The 27,718-nt window shown below is 43.6% G+C and overlaps 1 protein-coding gene across 1 annotated transcript; it reads right to left on the bottom strand.

Annotated features, from left to right (window-relative positions):
• CTNND1 (catenin delta 1) lies at positions 1 to 27,718 on the bottom strand (the record flags this gene model as incomplete). The annotated part of the gene is made up of 19 exons (XM_080691480.1): positions 1 to 291; positions 727 to 813; positions 1,216 to 1,316; positions 2,057 to 2,119; positions 5,645 to 5,732; positions 6,831 to 6,945; positions 7,270 to 7,462; positions 9,069 to 9,219; positions 9,319 to 9,446; positions 10,949 to 11,017; positions 11,435 to 11,452; positions 11,873 to 12,026; positions 12,486 to 12,603; positions 14,330 to 14,513; positions 15,524 to 15,987; positions 21,087 to 21,622; positions 22,415 to 22,567; positions 24,575 to 24,646; positions 27,524 to 27,718. 19 exons carry the CDS (start codon positions 27,716 to 27,718, stop codon positions 1 to 3), a joined length of 3,180 nt encoding a protein of 1,059 aa, XP_080547606.1.

Here is a 27,718-nt window from a genome sequence, read left to right as displayed (position 1 = left end):
TTAAGCATCATCAGGTAAGCAGACTGCTGGCCACTGCACTGACAGCATGTTAACTTCCAATTCTTCCACGGCATCCAGTGAAGATTCCCACTCTCTCCCTCCCTCCACACAAGGCCAAATGTTCCAGAGAGAGCTGGCAAAAAGAGCTAATCTGCAGCAGTTTTTCGAGATAGGCAAATAACTGAGTCCGTTTTCTTGGGAGAAACTGGAGGGGATGGGGTAAGGGATGGGACAATTCAACTTCACTGGAAGAGGTTGAAAGTTGATGGAATGAAGGCAGCCACTTTTAGGCTATAAGGGCAGGAGGCGGCCTGGCAGTTGGCACAATAGTCCAGCGAAGAAAGGGAAAATCATCAGTCCATCTCACCACCAAAAAATAAAAGTACATATATTATAAGCCCAGATGGAGCGGAGATAGTGGTGCTAAATCTTCTGCTGTAGGGAAAAAAGGGGAAAAAATTATGTTAATAGGGTTGGGAATAAAGAGACCTAAAAAAAAGGCAGTGGAGCAAATCTGGAGGAAGGCAAGAAGCATATAATGGAGAATCACATCACCATACGCATATCCAGCTCTCAAGAGGTAGAAATCACGGAAGCCCAATTCCCCAGGCACCACATGGCTGCAACTAGAGCCTCTGTCCTGATCAGATCAGCATGATTGGCAGACTGGTGGCACCCAGGAGCCTCCTTCCTCAAAGACAACCTTGGGGTGACTAAAGGACATACCATGGGGGGGTAAGACATTTGGTCCCCCTCATCATCCAAAACCAATACATCCAACTCTTCCTCCAGAGACTCCTGCCCCTCGTCCTGCTGTGAACACATGCAATTTGTTAGTATGAGAGTAGAGATAAGAGCCTGACGAGTGCATGCCAGGTCTAGGGGGAAATCCCCAAATATGCAAATTGAAAGAAACAAGGCAATAATAAAAGGACAAGACATTCATAAACAGGCAGGTACAGAAAGATGGTGGGGCATGAGAACAGATGAGCAACTGTTAGTCATGTCAGTAACACCACCTTCCCCCAACTTGACCACCGCAGAACAATGACCACAGACATCCCAAGACAGTCAAAACTCCTCCTTCTTCCTGAAAACTCCTCACTAGAAAGAAATGCTATCCTTCTGTTTATACTTTATGTCCTATTTCACAAAACACACAGGCTTCAAAATAGAACTAGCCTTAGACAGAGAGAGTATACAAAGAGAATTTACCATCAAGGGCGTTCCCTTCAATGGCTCCATATCACCCAGATCCCCAGATCGATCCAGTGTTCTGCTGTGGTCCCCTCTCTCATTCAGTGTGGAATAGTTATCTAGTGAAAAAAGTAGTGGAAACTTGCTATTTTCCTCTAGGACACAACATACATCAAGCAGTGTCAGTTAGGTGTCTCTTTTGGGAACTGAGTTGTGCCATGTGATCCTGAACAGCATTTAATCCCGATAGTCCCAGACTTCAAAAGAACTTGACTATAATGGGGAATATATATAAAACGCCCAGAGCATGACACAGAGTAAGGCTAAACTGATAAAAATCTGTTTGTAAAAGAAATTAAAATTAAGAGATGCTCACTGCAATAGGAAGGACCTCAACAGAGCTTGAGTTAAGTCCTTGGGGACAAAGAGAATTTATAAAAACAATTGGAAAGGATATTCCCATAGAAGGTATGATATAAATGAATTAAAAATAAAAAATACAGGGTGAAAAGATAAAACAGCAAGCAGACCAGGTAAACAAACAGAAACAGTACATGGAGAGAAGACAGATGAGACTGGGTCAGGAGGCAACAGGCTAAGTGTAGGGACACAAACTGGATTCTGTAATAATGGGAGAAATACAAATGTTCTGAAAAACCTTGGAGTATGTGGAATCTAGGAAGAGTAAATGAATTAAGTTTTACTAAAAACTCCTTACGTCCACCCAAATGAAAACAATCAGGTATGCTCTTGCAGGATGGTAAGTGGTGACGGTGTTAGGAAAAACTAGAGCTGAGCAGCGCTCCTCATCCCAAGGAAATATCACTCCCACGTCCTTGGACAGAAAGCAATCACCTACCGTGTGACTTTGTGTTTGATCCCATATTGCTCATTTGAATTTCTTCCCGATCCGGCTTCTTATCTACATGGAGTCAGAAAGTTACACGGGTCACAAATCAACTCTTCAAAATCAATACACATCAGAAATTACCTCCTGGTCTGTCCTCCTCTTTTTTCATTCAAATATTTATTTAAAGCTGGGCGTGGAGGCTGAGACAGGAGGATCATGCAGGTTTGAAGCCAGCCTCAGCTACTTAGTGAGACCCTGTCTGGGAGTGTAGCCTGGACGTAGAAAGCCCCTGGGTTCTACCCCCAGTACCACCAAAAAAATAAAAACAAACAAACAAAAAAACAAAAACAAAAATAAAATTTTCTTACTCAGCACCCACCTCCCGTCTGTGCCCAGCTCAAGTACCTTTTTTTTTTTTTTTTTTGCGGTACTGGGGATGGATCCTAGGGTGCTCTACCTATGAGCTATACTCCCAGCCCTATTTTTTATTCTTTATTTTGAAACAGGGTCACTAGATGCGGAGGACTTCACTAAGTAGCCGAGGCTGTCCGTGAATGCAATCCTCCAGTCTCAGCCTCCCAAGTGCTGGGATTACAAGTGTGTTCAAGTTCATCCTTATGTAAGACTGGTTCTTCTATTTCCTTCGCCCCTTTATTCCTCTAATCTACCTTGAACCTTCATTCAATGATCACTTTCATATGAAGATATTATGTGTATCTGCGCTTGGGGGGCTGAGACAAGAGGATCACACAGGTTCAAAGCCAGCCTCAGCTACTGAGTGAGGCTCTTATCAGCTTAGTGAGACCCTGTTTCCAAATAAAATACAAAATAGGTCTGGGAGTATAGTCCGGAGGTAGAAAGCCACTGGGTTCCACCCCCAGTACCACAAAACAAACAAACAAAAAAAAAAAAAAAATAGGAAAACACAAGAAAATCATGTACTTTGCATCGATGTTTTTTTTTTTTTCTCAACCCCGCCCAAACTGGTGATTGAACCCAGGATGCTCTACCACTGAGCTACATCTCCACTTTTTTGTTTTGGTACTAGGGACTGAGCGCAGGGCCATCCTGCCTCCAAGCTACATTCCCAGCCGTTTTTACTTTTATCTTGAATCAGGGTCTTGCTAGATTGCTGAGACTGGTCGCAGACCTGCGATCAATCCTCATGTCTCTGCCTCCCAAGTACTGGGATTATAGGCATGCACCACCACACCTGGCTTTAACCTTTCAATACTTTTATTGGTACGCTGTTGTCTCACATAATGTAACTCATAGTGATAGTGATGTACTGAGATTCACATTGGTTGCAGAGGGTGGCCTCGAACTTGCTATCCTCCTGCCTTAGCCTCCCAAGTAGCTGGAATTTCAGGCACGTGCCGCCATGCCTCCCTTTCCTTTTCTCTTTTTTTTTTGTACTGGGGTTGAACCCAGTGGCATTGAACCCCAAGTCCTATTTAATTTTTTAATTTGAAACAGGGTCTCACTAAATTGCTAAGGCTGATCTTGAACCGGAGATCCTCCTCTCTCAGCCTCCCAAGTACTAGTATCGTAGCCATGGGGCACCACACCCCTACACCTGGCATCTGCCTCTTCCTCTTAAAGTTGAATAATGGCTAAATCCATATAACAGTTTTACTACAAAGCCAGATGATGTGTTACTATTTCAATCAGCAATCTAGCAAGACCCCGGGCTGGGAATGTAGCTTGGAGGTAGGATGGCCCTGCGTTCGGTCCCTAGTGCCCTGAGTAGTCTAGGGGAGATATGGCTAGTGTAAGACTACCGACATCTCATTTCTATCATTCAGATGGCTCTTTTTTAAACTAACTATGATAATGAAGAGCACAACTCCGTCAGTTTTGGTGTCACTGCCCTAAGACACCAGCAGTCAGCACCACTGCTTCCATGCCATCAATGCAAGTGTTCAGCTGCCTCTGGACCCTCAGACCACACTTCCAGAAACACCAGCCAGAGCCAGGTGTGGGGGCGCATATCTGTAATCCCAGTACATGGGAGGCTAAGAGAGAAGGGTGGCAGGTTCAAAGCTAGCCTCAGCAACTTAACAAGACCCAATTACAAAGTAAAAAATAAAAGAGGGTTGGGGCTGTAGCTCAAAGGTAGACAATCCTAGGTTCAAATCCCATTACCAACAAGAAATCATTGATTAAAGCAGAGGCCAAGCATTATTAAGATAATAAGGGTCACAATAAACCTTTTAAGTGAAAAGGAAGAAATTTTCAATGCAAAAGATATGATTCATCTCTTTAAGAAAAAGATGTTGGGCCAGGCATGGTGGTGCATGCTTATAATCCCAGCATTTGGGAGGCTGGTTCATGGACAGCCTCAGCTACTTAGTGAGGCCCTTTGCAACTCAGGGAGACCCTATTTCAAAATAAAGATTTAAAAATAGTGCTGGGAGTGTAGCTCGGAGGTAGAATGCCCCTGGGTTCCATCCCCAATACCACACACACCAAAAAAAAAAAAAAAAAAAAAAAAGGAGGAAGAGGAGGAGGGAAGAAAAGAAAAAACATGTTGGCTTATATGGCCAAAGGTTTTTTTTTTTTTTTTTTTTTTTTGGTGGTACTGGGGTTTCTGGAAGTCCTTCTACCTCTGGGCTACACTCCCAGACCTATTTTATACTTTTTATTGGAAACAGGGTCTCTTAAGCCAGTGAGGCTGGCTTCAAACCTGTGCAATCCTCCTGTCTCTGCCTCCCAAGCGTGGGTATTACAAGCATGCACCACCACGCCTGGCATATGGCCAAAAGATTTAGAAAGCTATAATCCAACCAGGTATGATGGCACCCATCTATAATATCAGTATTTGGGAGGCTGAGACAGGAGTATTACAGTTTTGTGGCCAGCCTCTGCAACTCAGTGAGACCCTGTTTCTAAATAAAGAATAAAATAGGGCTGAGGTAGAATGTCCCTGGGTTCCATTCATAGTACCAAAAACAAAAAAGTTTTAAGTTATAACACCAAATAGTAATGGTTATCTCTGCACATTAGAAATAATTATTATCTTTCTGGTGGTCTGTATTTTCTAATTTTTCAACAGTAAACATGTATTCTATATTTATAGAAATTTAAAAAAGAAGAGCCCAATGTGGTGGCATACACCTATAAAACCCAGTACTTGGGAGGCTCAGACAAGAGGATCACAAGTTCAAGTCCAGTGTCAGCAACTTTGCAAGATCCTGTTTTGAAATTAAAATAAAATGGAACCAAGGGGGTATATAGCTCAGAGGTAAAACACAACTGGGTTCAAACCCATTCAGAAACATATATATACTATTTCCTATTTGTTGTTAATAAGCCCATTAGAGAATAGCAGGAAGGCCAGACGTGGTGGCCCACACTTGTAATCCCAGTACTTGGGAAGGCTGACACAGGAGGATTGCAGGTTCATAGCCAGCCTCAGCTACTTAGTGAGACTCTGTTTCAAAATAAAGAATAAAAAAATAGGGCTGGGGGTATAGCTCAGAGGTAGAATGCCCCTGAGTTCAATCCCCAATACCGCAAAAAAAAAAAAAAAAAAAAAAAAAAGAGAGAGAGAGCAGGAGTGGCTAAAGAAGAGGGGTGCACCCCCAGGTACTATACCTGATTTTTGGTTCCTGTCAATGAGAGGGAGAGTGCTATCATCATATGAATGACTGCTCTGGCTTCGAGAAGTGTTGTTTAGATTCACCTGGAGGCAAACATAAAAAATGCCAAGTCATAGAATACTGAGCTCACCCGCACCTTTCCCCACCCTTAAATCCCCTCCTCCCCTTTTCCCCCATTAACTTCCTTTTTTGGAGGCCCTTACCAAGCATGGGTTCCTTCTCCAGCTTTCCATCTCTGCACCCACATGCCCCAGCCCCAATTATAGCTTATTTTTAAATGGGTTAAAACCTCTAGGTTTCTATTCCCAATACAACTATTTTTATTTATTATTTTATTTTATTTTATTGATACTGGAGATTGAACCCAGGGGATTCTACCTTTGAGCTACACCCCCAGTCCTTTCTATTTCTGAAACAAGGTCTAGCTAAGTTGCTGAAGCTGGCCTTGAACCACCGATCTTCTTGTCTCAACCTACCAAATTACTGCGATTACAGGCATGCACCACCACACCCAGCTCCAAATACAACTCTTAATAAAAGGCAACTCCTAAGAGTTGAATAAATACCCTATATAATGAAACAATAGACTTCTATTTGTGTTCCTGAACAGGAAATTACACAGGTTCCAAGCACTCACACTATCAGAAGGAAACATAAACAAGTCTCAGAGAAGGTAAACTCCCTCAAAAACCAGGGTGGATCTTCGGAGAAGTTACGAAGGCCATCATCACCCGCCATCAACATCAGCACTCCTGCATGTTCTGGCACAGAGGGTGACTAGAGCTGTTTCAGCAGCAAAATGACCAGACATTACTCTTCTGAGGAGTAAAGCAAATAATGCCTTCACTAACTAAAACCCTGGGTCAACAATGGAGTTACAGGCAGGTGTGGTGGTGCACACTTGTAATCTCAGTACTTGGAAGGCTAAGACAGGAAGATTGCAGATTTCAGGCCATCCTCAGCAACTTAGCAAGACCCTCTTCCAAAATAAAAAAAATAGGAAGAGCTAGGAGTGAAGCTCAGAGGCAGAATGCCTGAGTTCCATTCCTAGGACAAAAAAAAAAAAAAAAACAAAAAAAAAACAGTGTGATGGTGAAATAGAAGAAAGCAAAGATGATTCAAGTATTACTCTAGAATCAAGAAAAAAAAAGATAAAGACTTGGTCTCAAAAGTTGTAATACCTGAAAGTCTGATTTCTTCCATCCTTCTTTCTCCAGTGGTTTTCGCAACTCCTTATATCCCCAGATCGTCTGTAATACAAGTGCTGCTGCTCGAACTTCTTTTTCTGAGCGATTCCTTTTGAGGAAAGTAAAGTCATATGAAATGTAGGTGTAATGCCAGGAAAGCTTAGAATCTACGCTTTCTAACAGCCTAAGAATATAAATACCAAAACAGGTGCAATCAAATTTTTACCAAATCTTGTATTCTAACCTGTGGCAGACATAAGAATCCATTATTAACTTATACATCAAAAGTAAGATAGAAAACAGAACAATGCTCTTCATACTTTACCTGAACATAAAGGGAAATAATCTCAGAAAGCAAGAGGAAAGCGCCATCCTAGCAACCCTGCTTCTCCTACTCAACTTCTGCCAGCTCTGGTTTTGAATGCAAGCTCACCCTGACTTGTTGATCAACACGAGCTTCTCAATACCCTGTGTCTCTCGAAGCTTCTTGGCAGCCTCCAAGTTCTCAGCAATAACTTCATTGATGGTGTTCAAAATAGAAACCACGGTGTCCTCAGAGAAATTCCAGGAGGAGTTCTGCTGCCCTCCCGGCAGATTCTTCACCAAGTTAGGAATAGCATGCTTCCCTGCAGCAGTAAGACAGGAAGAACACATGCAGGGAGAGAAGGCATCACCGAGTGAGGAGCCTTCCGCTCCACTTCCTACTGATCAGATCAAGTACAGGTTCCCACCAAGGGAATCGGCTTCATTATCCTACATGACTATCAAGAGAAAGGGCAAAGGACACAGAACAGCCATGAAGTCATTGTCCTTCTTTTGTTTCTTCTCTCCTTTTTCAATCACATTGAAACAAGTGACTATTGTATATCAAATACGCTACCCAGTCCTTTCAGATACTCAGTATGTTTAAGACTATAATCACTTAATAGAATAGTGTCATTACAAATTTTTTTTAAATCAACAATCTGAGCCAGGTATGGGGGCGCACGCTTGTAATCCCAGTACTTGGGAGGCTGAGACAGGAGGATCACAGGTTTGCAGCCAGCCTCACCTACTTAATGAGACTCTCCGCAACTTAGACCCTGTTTCAAAATAAAGACTAAAAAACAAGGCTGAGGATGTAGCTCAGAGGTAGAATGTCTCTGGGTTCAGTCCCCAGTACTGTAAAAAACAATAACAACAAAAATAAGACCTGGGCTCTGCCACTAGCTAGCTGTATTAACTTTGGCAAATTACTTAACTTGTATGACCTTCAGTTCCTTCCCTCCCTCCCTTCCTTTTTTCCTTCCTTCCTTCCTTCCTCCCTTCCTTTTGTGGTACTGGGAATTGAACCATGGGGCATTCTATTGCCAAGCTACAACCCCAACCCTATTTTTTTTTTTCTTATTCTTTATTGAAACAGGGTCTCACTAAGTTGCAGAGGGCCTCACTTAATATCTGAGGCTGGCCACGAATCGGCAATCCTACTGTCTCAGCCTCCCAAATACTGGGATTACAAGCGTGTGCAACTGCACCCAGGCTTCAGTTAATTATATTAAAAAATGGAAGCTGGGCAGGGTGACGCACTCCTGTAATTCTAGTACTTAAGGCTGAAACAGGAGAATTACAGGTTCAAGGCCAGCCTCAGCAACTTACTGAGACTCTGTTTAAAAATGAAAATAAATAATATTAAAAAGGACTAGGGGTGTAGTTCAGAGGTAGAACACTCCTGGGTTCAATTCCCAGTACCAAGAAAGATAAATGAATAAATAGGGCCTTTAAAAATAAAGAAGTGCTTAACATTCTCCAGTGACAATGTAGATAAATAAATAAGTTAGTGTGTGTGGGGGGGGGGGTACTGGAGACTGAACTCAGAGGCATTCTTCCTCTGAGCTACCCTCCCAGCCCTATTTGTTTTTAAGTTTTATTTTAAAACAGGATCTCTCTAGATTGATGATATCTCAGAACTTGCTGAGGCTGCCCTAAAACCTGAAACTTCCCATCTCAGCCTCCCAAGTACTGGGATTACAGGTGTGTACCACCATGCCTGGCTTACTGTTACTCGTGTGTGTGTGTGTGTGTGTGTGTGTGTGTGTGTGTGTGTGTGTGTCTGTCTGTCTGTCTGGGAATGGAAACCAGGGGCATTCGACCTCCCTGCCCTAGTTTTTAATTCTTTAATTTGAAACAGGGTCTCACTAAGTTGCAAAGGGCCTCACTAAGTATCTGAGTCTATCCGCGAACTGCGATCCTCACCAATTAACTCTTTGTTGCGGGCATCCACAGCCAGGTTCCTCAGCGCTCCGGACGCAGCTTTCACCACCCGCTCGTGTTCACTGGTCAGGAGGTCAGCTATGGCAGAGAGCGCCTTCTCTTGACGAAGGGCAGAGCGGATGTATCGACCGTACTAGGTAGCACACGGAAAGCAGTGGAGTAAGTTACAAATGGCAGCAAATTAGCTATCTAGTTCTCCCAAGTTCAAATCCACCTTGTAAATGGCACGCACCGTCCAGCGGCCAGCACACAAGTTCTGGATGGCTCCAGCGGAGGCTTCTAAGATGGCAGGAGTCTTGCTCTCCTTGAGGAGTGAAATGTAGATCCGAACCACCTCCGGCTGAAATAAGAGCTCATAGCCTGCACAAGAAAGGGCAAGAAGACAAAATGTGCTAATCAATACCTACCAACCACCGGGCACGGTGGTGTACGCTTATAATTCCAGCATTCAGGAAGCTGAGACCAGAGAATAGTGGCTCACAGACAGCCTCCACTACTTAGTGAGGCTCTCTGCAACTTAGTGAGACCTTGTTTCAAAATAAAGACTAAAAAATAGGTCAAGGGGTGTAGCTTGGAGATAGAATGCCCCTGGATTCCATCCCCAGAGCTAGAGAGAAAAAAAAAATCCTACCAACCAGGCTCTGTTTGGTTCAAGTCCAGCCTTAGTACTCTGGTTTGATGGATTATTCTCCTATATCACTAGGCTCCCTGAACTTCCCCACCCTCTCAACAGCAAACTCAGAGGCTTGATTAAATACCTTCTTAAAAATAACTAATCCAGCCCAGGTGTGGTGGCACATGTTTGTAATCCCAGCATTTGGAAGGCTGAGACAGGAGGATCACGGTTTGCAGACAGCCTCAGCTATTCAGATACTTAGTGAGGCCCTTTGCAACTCAGTGAGACGCCATTTCAAATTTTAAAAAGACTAAAAACATAGGGCTGGGAGTATAGCTCGGAGGTACAATGCCCCTGAGTTCCATCCTCAGTACCACAAAACAACAACAGTGACAAAAAAAGAATGAATAATCCAGCCAGGCATGGTGGTGCATTCTTGAAATCCCACTACTTGAGAGGCTGCGACAGGAGGATCGCAGTTCGCAGACAGCCTCAGCTACCTAGTGAGACCCTCCGCAACCTAGTGAGAACTTGTTTCAACTTAGTGAGACCTTGCTTCAAAATAAAGAATACAATATAGGGCTGGGGGTGTAGCACAGAGGTAGAGTGCCCCTGGGTTCAGTACCCAGTACTGAAAAAAAAAAACCACCAATAATTAATCCATAATTATTAAGAGCAGAACAGATATCTTCAACTCTTTTTCTGTCCTTCTTGATTCTTCTCTCACACAGCTTAGACCTTGTTTCTACCATGGGCTCTCAAGAGATTAATTAAGCCCACTGATAGCATTCCACTCAGGGTTAAAGATTCCTCCAGGCTTTCTCCTCATCTTGACTAAATAAAAGGGACAATCACAGATTTAAGAACATTTAAAATTTTTATATCCATGGAGAGGTGCAAACTTTATATTCATCAATAGAATGAGTCCAAAAGTCCATTGTGATAAAGAGGCTTCTTCAACAATAAGGTTAAAGTCCCACGAACTGTAATGGCCACTTGGGGTAGCTAAGTTTCTGCTGCAGCCTCTCATGGCGACCTTATCCTACCCTCAAGTAACCTGCTTTAGTAAGAAGCCCTTTGTAAGTTATAACACCATTAAGTTTCCCAATACTTTCACCATCACTCCAAACCCATAAGTCAGAAATGAGAAGATAGTAAACATAATGTAAAGGCTGCTGTTAGGCCACCAAATACTGTATCTGTGGACTGTGTATGAGACCTTTGGAGGCTGAGAAAAAAAACTAACCTCGAGCAGGACTAGTTCTTTTAGGGAAATCCACTGTATCATTTGCTGGGTCCTCTGTGGGTTTTTTCCCTGTAAAAAAGAAAAAGAAAAAGGGAGGGTATAAGGGTAAAGAATTGAAGAAAGGAAAGATTTCACCTGGCACATTTTTCATTCTTCATATTCTTTGGGTCAGAAATGCATCAAAAGGGGTAAAAAAAAAAAAAAAAAAAAAAAAGTCCCCCAAATTGTTCCAGTATGGGGCTATGCAAAAACAAGAACAGGCAGCACATAGGTAAAACAAGGATAACCACTCCTGTTGCTACTGACCTGAGTTCTGACAACAAGGACTGCAGCCTAGAAATAGCATGCCATGGTACATGAGCTAGGAAAAGCTAACTTGTCTCCTACATGCATCCATGGGGAAAGGTTAGGCAAGGAAATACTAGGGAAGCTAAAATCCAAACATGCAAATTAGAAGTAGACAATCACCTTAAAGGATCCACTCACCTCTGGAGAACCACTCATCTTCCAGTGCGTCACCCAAGGTGGAAAGCAGAGGAGAGAAACGAAGGAAGAAAAATGCAGGAAAAGATGTCAACAGGATCATGAGCAAATAAGCAGGAAAGCACAGAGAAAGAAACACAAAGGAGGAATGGGGAAGAAGGCCCCAGATTAGTTGAGTTCTCATTCTTCCCTGTCCCAGTCACTAATACCAACACCACACCATCACCACCGCCACCACCACTGCCGCCGCCGCCGCCGCCACCACCACCACCACCACCACGGTCAAAGCACACTGCACAGGGGAAGCAGGAGCAGAGCAAAAAGGCAGTCTTCCAGGCAGACTCCCAGACTGTTTGCAAGTATTCTCTACCTAGAGCTAAGTGGTCCTTCCTCTCCCCCTGTCCCACATTAAAGAGCAAAGAACAAGGAACTCAGACTCACCTTTGCCCTTCTTGGCCCCAAAGCAACTGGCAGCATGTGGTCCAGTATTATTGGCAACACTGGGAGATGCCTCTTGGTAGCGCTCGGCCTGCGGGATCTCCCGGTGCACTTGATACGATAAGTTCCGAAGAAGGCACACGCAGTTCTCCACGAGCTTAGGGACATGAGAGAAAAGACTTGATGAGGCGAAGGCCTTGGAATGTGGTCATTTCCCAGCAGGTCTGCTTCCACGGTTCAAGCATTAAAATATAAAGCCTCATAGCACAGCCCGGTCCATCATCTCTCAGGATGCCTTTTCACTGTCCAGCCTTCTCAAAATCCTATCTCCAGGCTAAAGGAAGGCCTAGTTATGGATTTAATGAGTTTTTCCACCTTTTGGTGTGTGACATGGATCATTATTTTTTTCTACTTAGAAAACGTGTAATCTTGGAAGAGGTGGCTTTATATATGTGAAGGAAATTCTAAAGAATGTTTTCTTCTAAGTTGAACACCCACTTTTTGGAGAAGTGGTACAAATATTTTACGTAATTTGAAAGCCTGAGTAGGTCAGTCTACACTACAGGTTCCTACTTTGTGGGTGCAGGGAATACAATTCACTCAGCCATTAACTTACTTTGCTGTCTGAATCCTTCTGCCCAATCTCAGCCTGAACGATGAAAATGAGGGCGTCAACTAAACCATCACATTCCCGAAGTTTCCGGCGAGCTTCACTCCTCTCTGAGCTTACGTTCCTAAAGGGAAACCAGGAGAGGATTCCAAGGACTCAGACTCCGAAATCATCGCCTGAATATCTCTCAGCATCTACAATACCTTCTTTACTCACCATAAGGAATGGTCACTAGCTAACATAAGCAAGCCACTGCAGTTGAGGGAAAGCTGATTAAGCAGTCTCTGCCTTTGAAATTTTATATCCCTGAGGGGTGTGGGCTGATAATGTATATCAACAATAGTAATTCAAAGAGGCCGGGCACAGGTTTGGAATCCCAGTACTTGGGAGGCTGAGACAGGAGGATCACGGGTTTGCGGCCAGCCTCAGATACCCAGTGAGGCCCTCTGCAACAAAGTGAGACTCTGTTCTAAAGTAAAGAATAAAAGCTGGGCGTGGTGGCGCATGCCTGTAATCCCAGCACTTGGGAGGCTGAGAAAGGAGGATCACGCAAGTTCAAAGCCAGCCTCAGCTATTTAGTGAGGCTCTCAGCAATTTAGTGAGACCCTGTTTCCAAATAAAATATAAAAAAACTTCTGGGAGTGTAGCCTGGAGATAGAAAGCCCCTGAGTTTCATCTCCAGTACCACAAAAAATAAATAAATAAATAAATAAATAAATAAATATAAAATAAAAAATAAAAAATAGGGCTGGGGGTGTAGCTCTGTGACAAAATGCCCCTGGATTCAATCCCCAGTATTGAAAAAAAAAAAAAAAAAGAATAGATAATTCTTGTATGGAAGTACAAACATAAAACAGGAGGACAGACAGCCTGACCTGGAATACATAGATCTTAGGAAGGAACACACACAAGCCCAGAACTAGATAAGTGCCTTTTATGTTGTAGTTTCTGAAGACAGGTGTACCAAACTGGATGAACAACGTCAAAGATATATAAAAGAGAGATGTGAAGAGGACAGTAAGCAAACTGGCAACGGGGATGTGTGGCACACAAGAGGGAGTAAGAGCAAGGATAGATAGACTGGAGCTGCAGTATGCGATATAGACAGGAGTGCAGGCAAATAACAGGCCCAAGAACTTTAACTTCTTCTGAGCACAGGAGCACACACCTATAATTTCAACTACTCAGAGATCTAGACAGGAGTATTGCAAGTTTCAAGGCTAGCCCTGGTAACTTAGTGAGGCCTTGTCTCAAAATAAAAATATAAAAAGGGCTGGGGATATAGATCAGTAGTAGAATACCTCTAGGTTCAAACCCCAAGGGTGTTTTTCTTTTTGTTTTCTTATTTAATTTGTGATACTAGGAATTGAACCCAGGAATGTTCTATCCTGAGCTACATCCTTAGCTCTATTTTACTTATTATTTTGAAACAGGGTCTCGCCAAGTTGTTGAGGGCTTGGCTAAGTTGCCAAGGCTGGTTGCAAACCTGTGATCCCCCTATCTCAGCCTCTCAGGAAGGATGATTACAAATGTATGTCACCATGCCTGGCTTTTTTTTTTTTTTTAAACTTAAAAAATTGTATCAGTCCTAAGCCGGGTGTGGTGGCGCACACTTTTAATCCCTGAGCTTGAGAGGCAGAGACAGGAGGATCGTACAGGTTTGAAGCCAGCCGCGCCTGGCTTAGGAGACCCTGTTTTCAAATAAAAAAGTATAAAAAATAGGTCTGGGAGTGTAGCCTGGAGGTAGAAGGGTTTCCAGGAACCCCAGTACCACCAAAAAAAAAAAAAAAAAAAAAAAAGTATCAGTCCTAAGAATCCAATTTTTATATTCTCAAAGCCCCTACTCTTACCTAAGGCAGCCAGCTGTGTTAGTGAGCACCGACTCCCACTCAATATGGCGTGGCTTACAATCCTCATTGGGTTCCCTCTCCCAGCCAGAATGTGGAATGATCACTTCATCTGTCAGGGCATGCAGTGCATGGTCCACAATCTCCATTTTGATTGAGTCATGAGATGAGAGATTCCACAGGGTTCCTGCAGAGACATATTCATCACACAGCTCTCCAACACCCAAGATAGTATGTTTGAAGAATGTTATGAGCATCCTTATCCTATCACTTCTCACTCTTCCCAAAAGACTATATACCTTATAGGGATATTTAAGTTTTTGTTTGTGACCCATGATAAGAAATACATTTCACACTGTCGCTCAAAATGAACGATCAAGAAATAAAGTTTCATAAAATAATACTTTCTATAAACAACGTTCACTGGCCTGTCTATACTAATGTCTCTACATTAGCATCATTTTCGGCCACGTAATTCTTTGTTGTGGGAAGCTGACCTAGTCATTATTGAATGATAACCGGTATCCATGGTCTTTATTCACTGGATGCCAAATAGCATCCTCTACCCTCTGCCCCAAGTTATGACGACCAAAACTGTCTCCAACATTGCAAATGTCCTCTGGGGAAAGACAGTCTCCCCCATAAAACTGTTTGATTTACACTAAAGGGTCACAGCTGCAATCTGAAAAACCACCATTCAAAATAAAGCAAGGACCATAAGCTCAAATGTGTAATTAGCCTGGCAGGTAAGTCAAGACAGTGGGATATTTAAAGGAGATTGTAAGGCTGTGGGTAAATGGCAGCTGACACTCGGCTTCCTTGTTTGGGGAACTATTTTCTTTTAGACTATACTTGGTCAGAAATAACAAAATGTGTTAGAGATAACTAAGAGCTAGAAAACACATGCCCCAATGAGTTCAGACCAAATACTGTCAGAGAGGAACAGATCCATCATTACCAACTCTTCCATGTTTTTAATAGAGGAATCTAGAATTTTAAGTGATCGCTTCTAGCAACCCGTTCTTTAAAATTTCAATAGCTCAATGTGATCCAAACACATGAGTGGGCTGGATTTGATCCAAAGGCCACCAGTTCGCAATATATAATCAAAGTTAAAGGACTCGTAACCCCTTTAGCTCTCCACTTCTCCGGAGGTCAGTGACCCTAATCTAGCATTTTCTCAGGCCTAGAACTCACCAGTGATGACTTCAGTAAGGTCCATATCTCGAGCCTTTCGGAGCAATCGCACAAGGGCAGGAACACCATCACAGTTTTTTATGGCAATCTTGTTGTCTTGGTCCCGTCCAAAAGAGATATTCTTGAGAGCGCCACATGCTCCAAGATGGACTTCTTTTTTGGGGTGGTCTAATAATCCCACCAGAACTGGGATGCCCTTGAGCTTCCGCACGTCGGTCTTCACCTTGTCATTGCGGTAGCACAAGTGTTGCAAGTACGCAGCTGCGTTGGACTTGACGGCGTCCAGGCGGAATCCAAGCATGGCAATCACTTCTGGCAGCTCAGGCTGTCTCCAATTTGGAGGCGGGGGGCCTCCTTTTCGCAGGCTATCCAAGCTTGCTAAACTTCCCCGCTCATGCTGGGCCAAAGGAGCCCAATAGTACTGATCTGATGGTACCTCCTCACCAATCATATCTTCATAGCTCCTGGAAAAGAGAAGGAATACATCAAGCAGTTCAATCTACCTTGCCGGACACTCCTATAACTCTTCATCTTCAAGGCAGGATTAGCCTCAGCTCTCATACACAGATCATAGCTCTCCTTTTGCAATGATATACTGATCAATTCTAATAAATTTTAAAGACATCTGCAATTAGGCTAAAACTACTTTTTTTTTCTGTGAGGTTTGCTGGCTCACAAAGTGATATCAAAAAGAAAAGAAACAAATCCTGATTACTTAGCAAGTATTTAAATTATACCTATTAGCTATTAACTTCTCTGGAAAGAGATTAAAATAAGCCTTCAGACAGCAGAATTAACCAAAGCAACTGACTCAAAATTACAGAAGCCAGCAAACAAAGCCTGAGAACAGTTCTAATAAGCCTTTAGCTAAACAGGAAATGAGGCGTTTATATGCAGGAAACAGCTGGTGGAATAAGACCTTAGACACACTTCAATATGTAATCTTTTCCTTACCTTATTTTGGAAATGATAAAGGGGGGGGGGCTGACAGAAAAATAGAACTTCTTGCTACATTATATGAAGTCCTAGCTTTGGTACTGAGGAGGTATATGCCTAAGCATTTCACTGTTCACACCAAGGTCATACCTCCTACTCAGCAAATATATGAGATAATATATTTGTAAGTTAGATCACCCATTTTCCAATTTCTACATAACTCCAATTCTGTCAAGATGGAGTCTACCAACCAACATCGCATTTGAGATGCCTGGACACAAGGAACAAAGCAATTCAAGAAAGGAGAATTAAGTCAAACAGGAGACAATACTTGTGTTTCAGTACTACCAACAACCACTAGAGGGTGAGTCGGTCACACTATTATTTATTCATAACCACCAGGAAGAAACCCATTATCTCTGAGCTCATCTCACTTGGTGACTCCCACAGGAGAGAGTGGAATCTATTGTGTGGAACTCTCCAAATAAGACCGTTGTTTGCTCCACAAAACCACTCCCACTGCCACCAAACACTCAAGGTTAGCCAGAGTCACGGCCTGCCTCGCAGGTATCAACATCCACCACCCAACTGTGATTCAGAGGGGCAAAGCACTTAGGGGGGAAAGAAGAAAAAAAAAACCACTGTAACTACTTAACTCATTGGAAAATAGGATATATTTCCATGTATAAAAAAAGGAAATTGAAAGATATGTACCAGCTGGGGGTGGTGGCGCACACTTGTAATCCCCACGCTTGGGAGGCTGAGACAGGAGGATCACACAGGTTCAAAGCCAGCCTCAGCTACTTAGTGAGGCTCTCAGCAACTTAGTGAGACCCTGTTTCCAAATAAAATATAAAAATAGGTCTTGGAGTATAGCCCAGAGTTAGAAAGCCTCTGGGTTCCACCCCCAGTACCACCCTCCCCCCCAAAAAATAAATAAATAATGAGAGATATGTACCAAAGTGTTAAGAGTGGTTCTTCATGAATGGGTGGCATGTTTTTCTGTTGGTTTTTTTTTTTTTTTGAGTTCTGTATTAAGTATATTCTATTTTTCTTGTTATTTTAAGATAAGCAATTATAAACACAATTGCCCTAACCAGACTTCAATCACTCAGAGAAATCTTATATTTCCTTCCTTTATAGGCCGAGGATAAAGATCCTTTCTTTTTAGAAATAACAAAGTTGCACCCAGAAAGATCAAATAACTTGCTTGAGGCTACACAGTTGTGGCAGAGGCACAAACAGAACCAAGGTTTTCGAGGTCAGTGCTTTTTCCACTACTCACTGCCTCACTGTGTGAGTCCGACCTTGTATAACTCTCCTAGGCCAGGAACAGGAAGCAGCAATGATCTTGCTAGTCAAGCAGGTTTCCAAGTCCACTGCCACCCTGGAACCAAGCCAGGAACTAGGCCCAAGCCCTCGCCATGTCAACCGCCACAGAACAACAGAGCGGCCTGGCCATCCACACCCACCTGGGTCCAATCACTCTGTACTAATGAGGAAGTCAGAAAGCTCAGACTTTCATTAGAGGCAACACCCAGGGCTGGCTGCTTCAGAGATAGTGCTATCTGCCGCTGCTCTAGGCCTGCCAGCTGAGGTCTGGAGCCCCACCAGGCATAAAAGGTGAGTCACGGGGGAGTTGAATTAGCTAACTGAGACACCTGAGAAGTGAGTGATTCGGCTCAGGTAATGGGGCCTCTAGTGCTGTCCCCAGCCTAGTTTAGTTCATTACTAGCCAATACTACCCAACACTTGAGAAACAGAAGCATCAAGGCATTTGCTTTAGGAGGTCACGACCCATATAGAGAAATTCAGCAACAGCTGCCAGAGCACCCACACCGTCAAGACAACCATGAATCTTTTCTTTATTATCTCCCTTTGCCTAGAAAACACAGGCCCTGTTTTATTCTAAAGCAGGGTTTGCAGCCCAGGAGCCAAACCAGTTTTTATATAGCCCTAGAACCAAGAATTTTTTGGTGTGCGTGTACATATGTAAGTATATGTGTATTTTGGGGGTGCTGGGGACTGAACCCAGGGACATTCTACCTCCAAGATACATCCCAAGCCCTATTTTTTATTTGGAAACAGGATCTTGCTAAGTTGCTGAGGCTGGCTTTGAACCTGTGATCGGCTTGTCTCATCTGTCAAGTACTGGGATCACAGGCGTGTGCCACCGTGCCCAGCAGTTTTTATATATATAGTTCCCCCTCCCCCACGGTACTGGGGATGGAACCCAGGGGTATTCTACCTCCGAGCTACACCCCCAGCCCTATTTTTTATTCTTTATTTTGAAACAGGGCCTCACTGAATTACAAAGGGCCTTACTACGCAGTAGCTGAGGCTGGCCTCAAACGGTGATCCTCCTGACTCAGCCTTCCAAGTACTGGAATTACAAGCCATGTGCCACTACGCCTGGCTAAAAGATTGTTTTTAAAAAAGAATTTGTAACAAGAATGCCACCTTCATTTCCTTTCCAACCAAATCTAAGACTCTAAGCACAAAGTTTAAAACCTTTGTGAGGAAAAGGTTTTTATTTATTTATTTATTTGGTGGTACTGGGGTTCCTGGAAACCCTTCTACCTCTGGGCTACACTCCCAGAACTATATTTTATACTTTTTTATCTTTGGAAACAGGGTCTCTTAAGCCAGCACGGCTGGCTTCGAACCTGTGTGATCCTCCTGTCTCCACCTCCCAAGCGTGGGGATTACAAGTGTGTGCCACCATGCCCGGAAAATGGTTTGTTTTTAACATTGGAATTAGAACCAGCATGGGGAGAGTTCTTAAGTATATATATATATATATATATCCTTCATGGTTCCTTCTGGCTCTGAAAGCCTAAAACTCTCAACTCTGTAATTAACACCAAACCAAGTCAGGTATAGTGCACATGTAATCTCAGACTACTTTAGAGGCTGAGGCAGAAGGATCATAGGTTCAAGGACAGCCTGGAGGACAGCAAAACCCTTTCTCAAAAATAAAAAGGGTTGCCGGGCGTGGTGGCGCACGCTTGTAATCCCCGTGCTTGGGAGGCGGAGACAGGAGGATCGTGCAGGTTAGCCAGCCATGCTGGCTTAAGAGACCCTGTTTCCAAACAAAAATATAAAATAGGTCTGGGAGTGTAGCCCGGAGGTAGAAGGGTTCCCAGGAACCCCGGTACCACAAACAAACAAACAAACAATAAATAAATAAATAAATAAAAAGGGTTGCCGGGCGTGGTGGCGCATGCTTGTAATCCCAGCATTCGGGAGGCTGAGACCGGAGGATCGCGGTTCGGGGACAGCCTCAGCTACTTAGTGAGGTCCTCCGCAACTTAGTGAGACCCAGTTTCAAATTAAAAAAAAAAAAAAAAAAAAAAAAAAACAGGGCAGGGGGTATAGCTCGGAGGTCAAATGTTCCCGGGTTCCATCCCCAGACCTGCAAAAAAAATTTTTTTTAATTAAAAAAACAAAAATAAAAAAAATAAAATAAAAAGCGTTGGCTGGTGGCACGCGCTTATAATCCTAGTAACTTGGGAGGCTGAGACAGGAGGATCACACAGGTTCAAAGCCAGCCTCAGCCACTTAGTGAGGCTCTTATCAACTTAGTGAGACCCTGTTTCCAAATAATATAAACTATGTTGGGGAGTGTAGCCTGGAGGTAGAAAGCCCTTTTGTTTCATTCCTAGTACCACAAAAATTAAATAAAGATAAAAAGGGCCAAGAAGCCAGGCACAGTGGCTCACACCTATAATCCTAATACTAGGGAGGCTGAGACAGGAGGATTGGATTGCAGATTCAAGAACTGCCTCAGCAAGTAGTGAGACTCAAATCAACTGAGACCCTGTTTCCAAATTAGTAATAAAACTGGCCAAGGGGCATAGCTCAGAGGTAGAATGCCTCTGAGTTCAATTTCTAGTAAAACACAATCACACACACGCACACACGCACACACAAGCCTGCACGTGTACTCAGGTTGAAAATGTAGCTCTACGAAGTCAACCACTAAGCCGAGCAAGAGAGGGAGGGACAAGGAGGGAATGGGGTGGGAATTGGGTAGGGGTTAAATCAGTGATGTGTACATGTCTGTACACAGAAGTTTTTTACCCCAATATGATGTATGAATATAATGCACCAATAAAAATTTAAAAAAAGAAAATGTAGCTCTAGCATGTGCTAGGACCTGAGTTCATTCCTCCAAAACACACACACACGCATACACACACACACACACACACACACACCATCAAACCAGAAGCTGAAGAAATTCCCAGTATCAAGTAGTCCATGGCTCCAGGTATCAAAGCTCTTTTGTGGTCCTCCCTGCCTATCACCAAAAGAGGGTCAAACCTTTGCCAGAAAGTACTGAAGCTATGGCATAGAAGCAAAGTCCATTATCTGGGACAGAGTAATAACAATCTCAAGTCACTTTCTACAATTAAAATATGTGACCTTTATAGCAAGAGAAAAAGACAACAAAGCAAGTCTTCAATACTAAGCAAAGTCAGTTGAGTGGAAAATAGGGTGATCTTCCAAAGGCACAGGGGAAGGACCACAAGCGTCTCCAGTCCCCAAACACCCTCAGAAGTAAAAGGAAAACCTAGCCCTTTCTCATCTTGGAAAGACACTTTCCTTCCTTATCTTTGCATACCTGAGGCGTCGGCGAGGGTCTGAGGGTGTCCCAGTTCGCCGGGCAGTGCCATAATCGGACATCATGCCGTAGTCCAGGTCATCGTAGCCCATGCTGCGCTGGTCATCCTCTAGACCATAAGGCTCTGGATGAAAGCGATGTAGATCCACACTGCTCCCACCTACCCGAACTTGAGGCTGGGGCCCATAGACATCCTGTCTGCTAGGTGCCCGGTAGGCTTCCATGCTGGGCCTATAGCGCTCCTCGATGCGGGTCACACGGGACAGGCTGCCATAGTTGTCACTGCCGCCTGGATAACCATCTTCATAGTGGCGGCTATATCCATCAGGAGGATAGTGGAAGTTCCTGGGAAGGGTAGCGGTGCCCGCTTGGCCTACATAGGGACCAGGCCCCCCATTGCCATTCTTGCGGAAGTCACGACCCAACGTCTGGATGTAGTTGTTGGAGACTGATGAGGCGTCCACAGGCAGCCCGTCCGGTCCCATAGGGACTGGCTGTACTGTCCGTGTTGTCACAGTCTTCACTACTTTCTTGACCTTCAATTAAGGATGAGGAGAAAAAAACAACTACTAAAGGAAGTGAATGATATAAGCTTAAACTTCAGACCAAATTAAGAAACAAACCCTATCTCTGGGTTACTTTGCCTAAAAATGACTTCATCTACCATCTACTTTTTCTTTCTATCCTGTAGAAATCCCCAAGGAAAACTGTCCTGTAACTATGCTTCTAAGGGAATCTACTACAGACTTTAATATGCCCTCTCTCTTCCCAATCCATTATATTGTCCCACATCTCTTCTATATTTTCTGTTTTTTTGTGATTTTTTTTTTTTTTTTTTTTTTTTTTTGCAGTACTGGTGATTGAACCCAGGGGCATACTACCTCCAAGCTACAACCACCGAGCTATACCTCCTGCCCTATTTTTTATTCTTTATTCTGAAACAGGGTCTCACTAAGTAGCTGAGGCTGTCTGAGAACAGTGATCCTCCAGTCTCAGCCTTCCAAATGCTGGAATTACAAGCGTGCACCACCACACCCAGCTCTTTTTTTTTTTTTTTTTTTTTGAAACAGGTCTCACTAAGTTGCAAAGGGCTTCACTAAGTAGCTAAGGCTGGCGGTGAATCTGCCATCTTCCTGTCTCAGCCTCCCAAGAGCTGGGATTACGAGCACCATACCTGGCTTATCTTTTCTGTTTGAATAGACATCATTTTCTTTATGGCATCAGTACAGATGGTGGCCCTTCACCCACCCTAATTAAGTGCTTAACTTCTTCTAACAGAGACCAAGGAAGACCCTCTATCACTCCAAGACCTAATCATCTCAGCTTACTGTGGTCTCTGTGCGCCGAGTGGTCCCATCATCAGAGGTTTCCACAGACACAACAGACATGGCTCCCTCAGGGTCCTCCTCTGTGTAGGTCTCCACAATCTGCCCAGGCTCCTGCATCCTGGGGATGGTGCTATAGAGAAGGTGACTATGATCCTACATGGAAAAGACAAAAAAAAAAGGAAGCTCCTATGAAGCCTTATGTATTAACATGAACAACCCGTTTTAGTTCTAATAAGAACCATAAGTAATCCTAACCACAGGGACTCTTCCCACATCATCATCTTCTTCTTCTTCTTTTTTTTTTTTTTTTTCCAGTACTGGGGGTGAAACCCAGGGGCATTCTACATCCAAGCTACACTTCCAGCCCTATTTCTTATCCTTTATTTTTAAAACCGGGTCTCACTGAGTTGCAGAGAGCCACTAAGTAGCTGAGGCTGGCCGCGAACCAAGATCCTCCAGTCTCAGCCTCCCAAACGCTGGGATTTCAAGTTTGCACCACCACGCCCGGGTTTCCTGCATCTTCTTTAGCCTCAAGATTTTGAGTGGGTTGTTGTTACCTTTCAAACTTATACAAAAGGAGAGTAATATAATTTTCCAGTTCTAGTCAGTCAATAGATATGAACCTCATATCAATGGCCACAACAATATCCAGGTGACAAAAACAACAGGTTTAACTTCCCAGTTCTGGTCATCTCGATACAAACTGTGTGACAAGTTTACACATATGAGTGAGTGACGCTTTTGCCCAGCATGGTGGCATGGCGCACGCTTGTAATCCCCGGCTTGGGCTAGGGAGGCTGAGACAGGAGGATCGCACAGGTTCAAAGCCAGCTTCAGCTACTTAGTGAGGCTCTCAGCAAATCAGTGAGAGCCGGTTTCCAAATAACAGGGCTGGAGTGTAAACAAAAATAGCAGCTTTAAGAAACTTAAGAAGTGTGCGAGGTGGCGCACACTTGCAATCTCAGCATTTGGAAGGCTGAGACAGAAGGATCGCAGTTTGAAGACAGCCCCAGAACCACAAAAAATAAAATAAACTTTTAGCTGGGCGTGGTGGTGCACGCATGTAATCCCAGCACTTAGGAGGCAGTCAGAAGGATCGCACAAGTTCAAAGCCAGCCTCAGCTACTCAGTGAGACCCTGTTTCCAAATAAAGTATAAAATAGGTCTGGGAGTATAGCCCAGAGGTAGAAAGCCCCTGGGTTGCACCCCAGTACCACAATACATACATACATACATACATACATACATACATACATACATACAAAAAACTTTTACTATAAACCAGGAAAATCCCCAAAAGAGCCTTTAAAAAAAAGATTTAAGCTAGGCATGGTGGCCTATGTTTGTAATCCCAGTATTCAGGAGGCTGAGACAGGAGGATAGCAAGTTTGCTGCCAGCCTCAGCTACTTAGTGAAACCCTGTTTCAAAAGGCCCTGCACAATTTAGTGAGACCCTGTTTCAAAATAAAGAATAAAAAAATGGGGCTGGGGGCATAGCTCAGAGGTAGAATGCCCCTGGGTTCAACCCCTAGTTCTGAAAAATAAATAAATAAATAAATAAATAAATAAATAAATAGATAGATAGATTTCTTGCTCTTCAGTTACTGTCTAAGGCTCAACATCAGCCAGATTTTATTTTATTGTATTATGTATGTTTTTACTTAATGACTTATGTCTGTGACTGGGGATTGAACCCAAAGGCATTCTACTTCTGAGCTATACCCCCAGACTGATTTTTATTTCTTATTTCCAACAGGTCTTGCTAGGTTGTTGGGAGCCTCACTAAATTGCTGAAGCTGGCTTCGAACCTGCGATCCTGTCTCAGCCTCCCAAGTGCTGAGACTGCAGGATCTCGCCCAGCATTCAGACAGATTTTAGGTAGGATTTTCTGCAAAATGGAATCATGCCCTCCCTAAAAAGAGAAAGTAGTTACCTGAGATCAAAAGAGGGGGTGGGGAGGTAGTGCTAAAGATAAATGGCCATTAAAATTTATTTTGAAATGAAACTTTGTAGCTCTACCTTTTTACTTTTCTAAATGAAAAATACTAATTAACGGGTCTTTACAATGTGCTGAGCTTACAAGACACCATTATGCTCCTGGAGGCTGGGGAAGTGGAAAGATATGAATGAAGCGACCCAGGGCTTCAGCCAGAAAATTACCTGTGGTCCGTTGAGTTTCAAATCTGAAAATTTCTGTCTCTCAAGGTCAGCATCGCCCACAAACCGGCTGTTCTGAAACAAAGCCCACAAGAAGACAATTCATTTTGTGGCCTACCTCTGCTCTATCACGCACACACATGTCTTTTCCAACCAAGAAAAGGGGCTTTCAAGAAGAAATTTGTGGCCTAAAGTCCTGGTGTTAGTACTAATAACTATACCACTCAGCCTTCGCTGTTTCTCAAAATTAGAATCAGGCCTGGAATTCTGGCGACTGAATCTCTGGAACATAAAACACAAGTTCCAGGGAGCAGAGGAGGTTTTGGTCAGTTTTGCTTAGGGATGGTATTTGTAGCACCTTGAACAGTGCCTGGCACAAGATAAGCATTCAAAAACTATTTGCTGAATTAAAAGCAGAAAAGTTACCCTAGGTGCAACCTTTTTAGAAAGCCCTTAAGAATACAAGAAAGGTTGGAAAGGCTAAACTGGGGTTTTCCAAAAGCCTTCTTTATGGCTCCATGAATCTTCACGTTCTGCTACCATTGGAAACTCCCATCCTTGGCAGCTTTTTAAAGAAAGAAGCAAGAAATGTAAGTCTCCATTTCCAAGTATGAAGAAAACAGGTACCCAATTCCCCTGAAGAAGACTGAAGTTTCAACATCTTTATCATCAATTATTACAGCCACAGAACATATTTCAAAATGTCACTCTTAAGTTCTGTCTTGACAGCAGGAAATAATCTCATGACATCGTTCCACACAGAAATACATTTCCCTGAGCCTCTTCCAATAGAGTACAGTGAAATCCAACCACCTTGAAAGACCCTTTCTTCCCCCACCCTATTCCCCTTTACATAGAGTGTAATGCTACGGGGAGAGGACGCTAAACATTACTTTCAGGAAGAAGGAAGGGTGTGGCTTCACTGCTGAGCAAAAGTTAAAAATAAGAGAGAGAGAAACCCCGTACTAAAGCCTGGAATTCCCCACTACCTCCAAGCATGAGCAGTCCTACTCTCCCCTTTCAACAGATACATTTCATCCCTAGCTCTCTATTCTAGCTCCTATAAAAATACTAGGAACTGAGCCCGGCATGGTGGCGCACACTTGTTATCCCAGCATTCGGGAGGCTGAGACAGGAGGACCCAGGTTCGCAGACAGCCTCAGCTACTTAGTGAGGCCCTCTGCAACTCAGTGAGACCCTGTTTCAAAATAAAGAATAAAATAATAGGGCTGGGGGTGTAGCTCAGAGGTAGAATGCCCCTGGGTTTCATCCCCAGCACCGCAGAACAAAACAAAAAAACAACCTAGGAATATTGCAAATACAGCCTCATTTAAATCCCTTAGTATTATCCACAACTGGAATTCTGTCCTCTTACTCAACTGCAAGTCTCAGCATGATGGACCTTCTGGACCTTAAAAATTAAATAAGTAAGCAATGTAAAGTTCTATCAGAGCCGGGCGTGGTGATACACACTCGTAATCCCAGCATTCAGGAGGCTGAGACCGGAGGATCGCAGTTTGTCGACAGCCTCAGCTACTTAGTGAGGCCCTTTGCAACTCAGTGAGACCCAGTTTCAAAAATAAAAGAATACAAAATAGGGCTGGAGGTGGAGCTTGGAGGTAGAATACCCCTGGGTTCCATCCACAGTACCGCAAAAAAAAAAAAAAAAAAAAGATAAGAAAAGGTCTATCAGAGCCGGGCGTGGTGGCTCAGTAGTTGGGATACTGAGACAGGAGGACTGCAAGTTCACAGCCAGCCTCAGCTACTTAGTGAGGCCCTCTGCAACTTAATGAGACCCTGATTTGAAAGTAAAAAATAAAAAAAATAAATAAAAAATAGGACTGGGGGTATAGCTTGGAGGTAAAATGCACCTGGGTTCAATCCTCAGTACCATACACACAAAAAAAAGGACACTGAGGCATAACTGAACTCTTCTGCTCCCACCTAGAGTTCTAAGATGCAGTCTACCTAGCAATACCCCTACTCCCTCCCACACACAGATAAAACCTCAGACAGAGTACATCACAGTAAAGTCAGACTAGATAAACCGTAGGAAACACAAGCTACTTCTCATTTCTAACACCAACTCTCCAAAGTCACATCACAGAGTCGGCCAGTCCAGAGACCACTGGCTCCTGCGGTTATTTGGGTTAAGCAGCAGAAGGAAGCTCCCTGTACAACTGTAACCAACAAATTTAAAATGACCCCTTCCTCCATTGCATGATTTACACAGCCAACAAAACGGGCACAGGGGACGATATGGAACAAGAATATATCATTTGTGGACACGGCCTCACCTTCTGAGAACAGAATATTCCCTAAGAGGGACTAAAGTGGAGCTGAGAGCACAAGATGCCCAACTTTCACAACCACTAAGCAGGCATTTATTTTCCTGAATTTTTGATGACAAGAAGAAAAACAAAAGTCAGAGAAAACAGAAGTAACTTGAATATAGCTCCAAACTACACTATCTGCCATTGCTAGACTGGCATCCCAACTCAGAAAACCCACTCCAGCAAAAAAAAAAAAAAAAAAGTCAAATAAATGCTTTTAATGGTAAGTCTACCCACTGGGGCCGGGGCCACACCTCTACTCCAAGCTCCAAGTACTTGGGAGGCTGGGACAGGAGGGTAGCAGGTTCAAGGCCAGCAACTCAGTGAGACCCTCACAACTTAGCAAGATCCTATTTCAAAATAAAAAAGGGCTGGGGGTGTAGCTCAGAGGTAGAATGTCCTGGGTTCGATCCCAGTACCAAAAAAAATAAGTCTACCTATCTCAGCACAGCAGCAGTATTTTATCTCTTACTCAGTATCTACCGCCCCTGGAAACGTTCACCATAAAGCACGGGCACTGGCTAGCCCACTGCCAAAAAAGTAGCTTCACAAAAGGGATGGTAGCTTCTCTGAGACCAGCCAAAGTCCTACCTGCAGGTCTGGTGGAGAGAGGGGTTACCTGATGCCGGCGGGTGAGGGTGCCGTTGGCCACGAGTGGACTGGCATCTTGTGGCGAGACCCGGACGCGTTCCAGTTGCGCCGAGACGTGGCGCCGTTCCTCCTCCAGCGCCCGGGTCAGCTTCTCAAACTGGGCCTCTTGTTCCTTCACAGAGGCCAAGATGCTGGCGGTCGACTCCACCTCTGAGTCATCCAT

Source organism: Muscardinus avellanarius (genome assembly GCF_963383645.1).
Source record: "Muscardinus avellanarius genome assembly, chromosome: 1".
Lineage (NCBI taxonomy): Eukaryota > Metazoa > Chordata > Mammalia > Rodentia > Gliridae > Muscardinus > Muscardinus avellanarius.
This window is presented reverse-complemented; position numbering and strand designations above follow the sequence as displayed.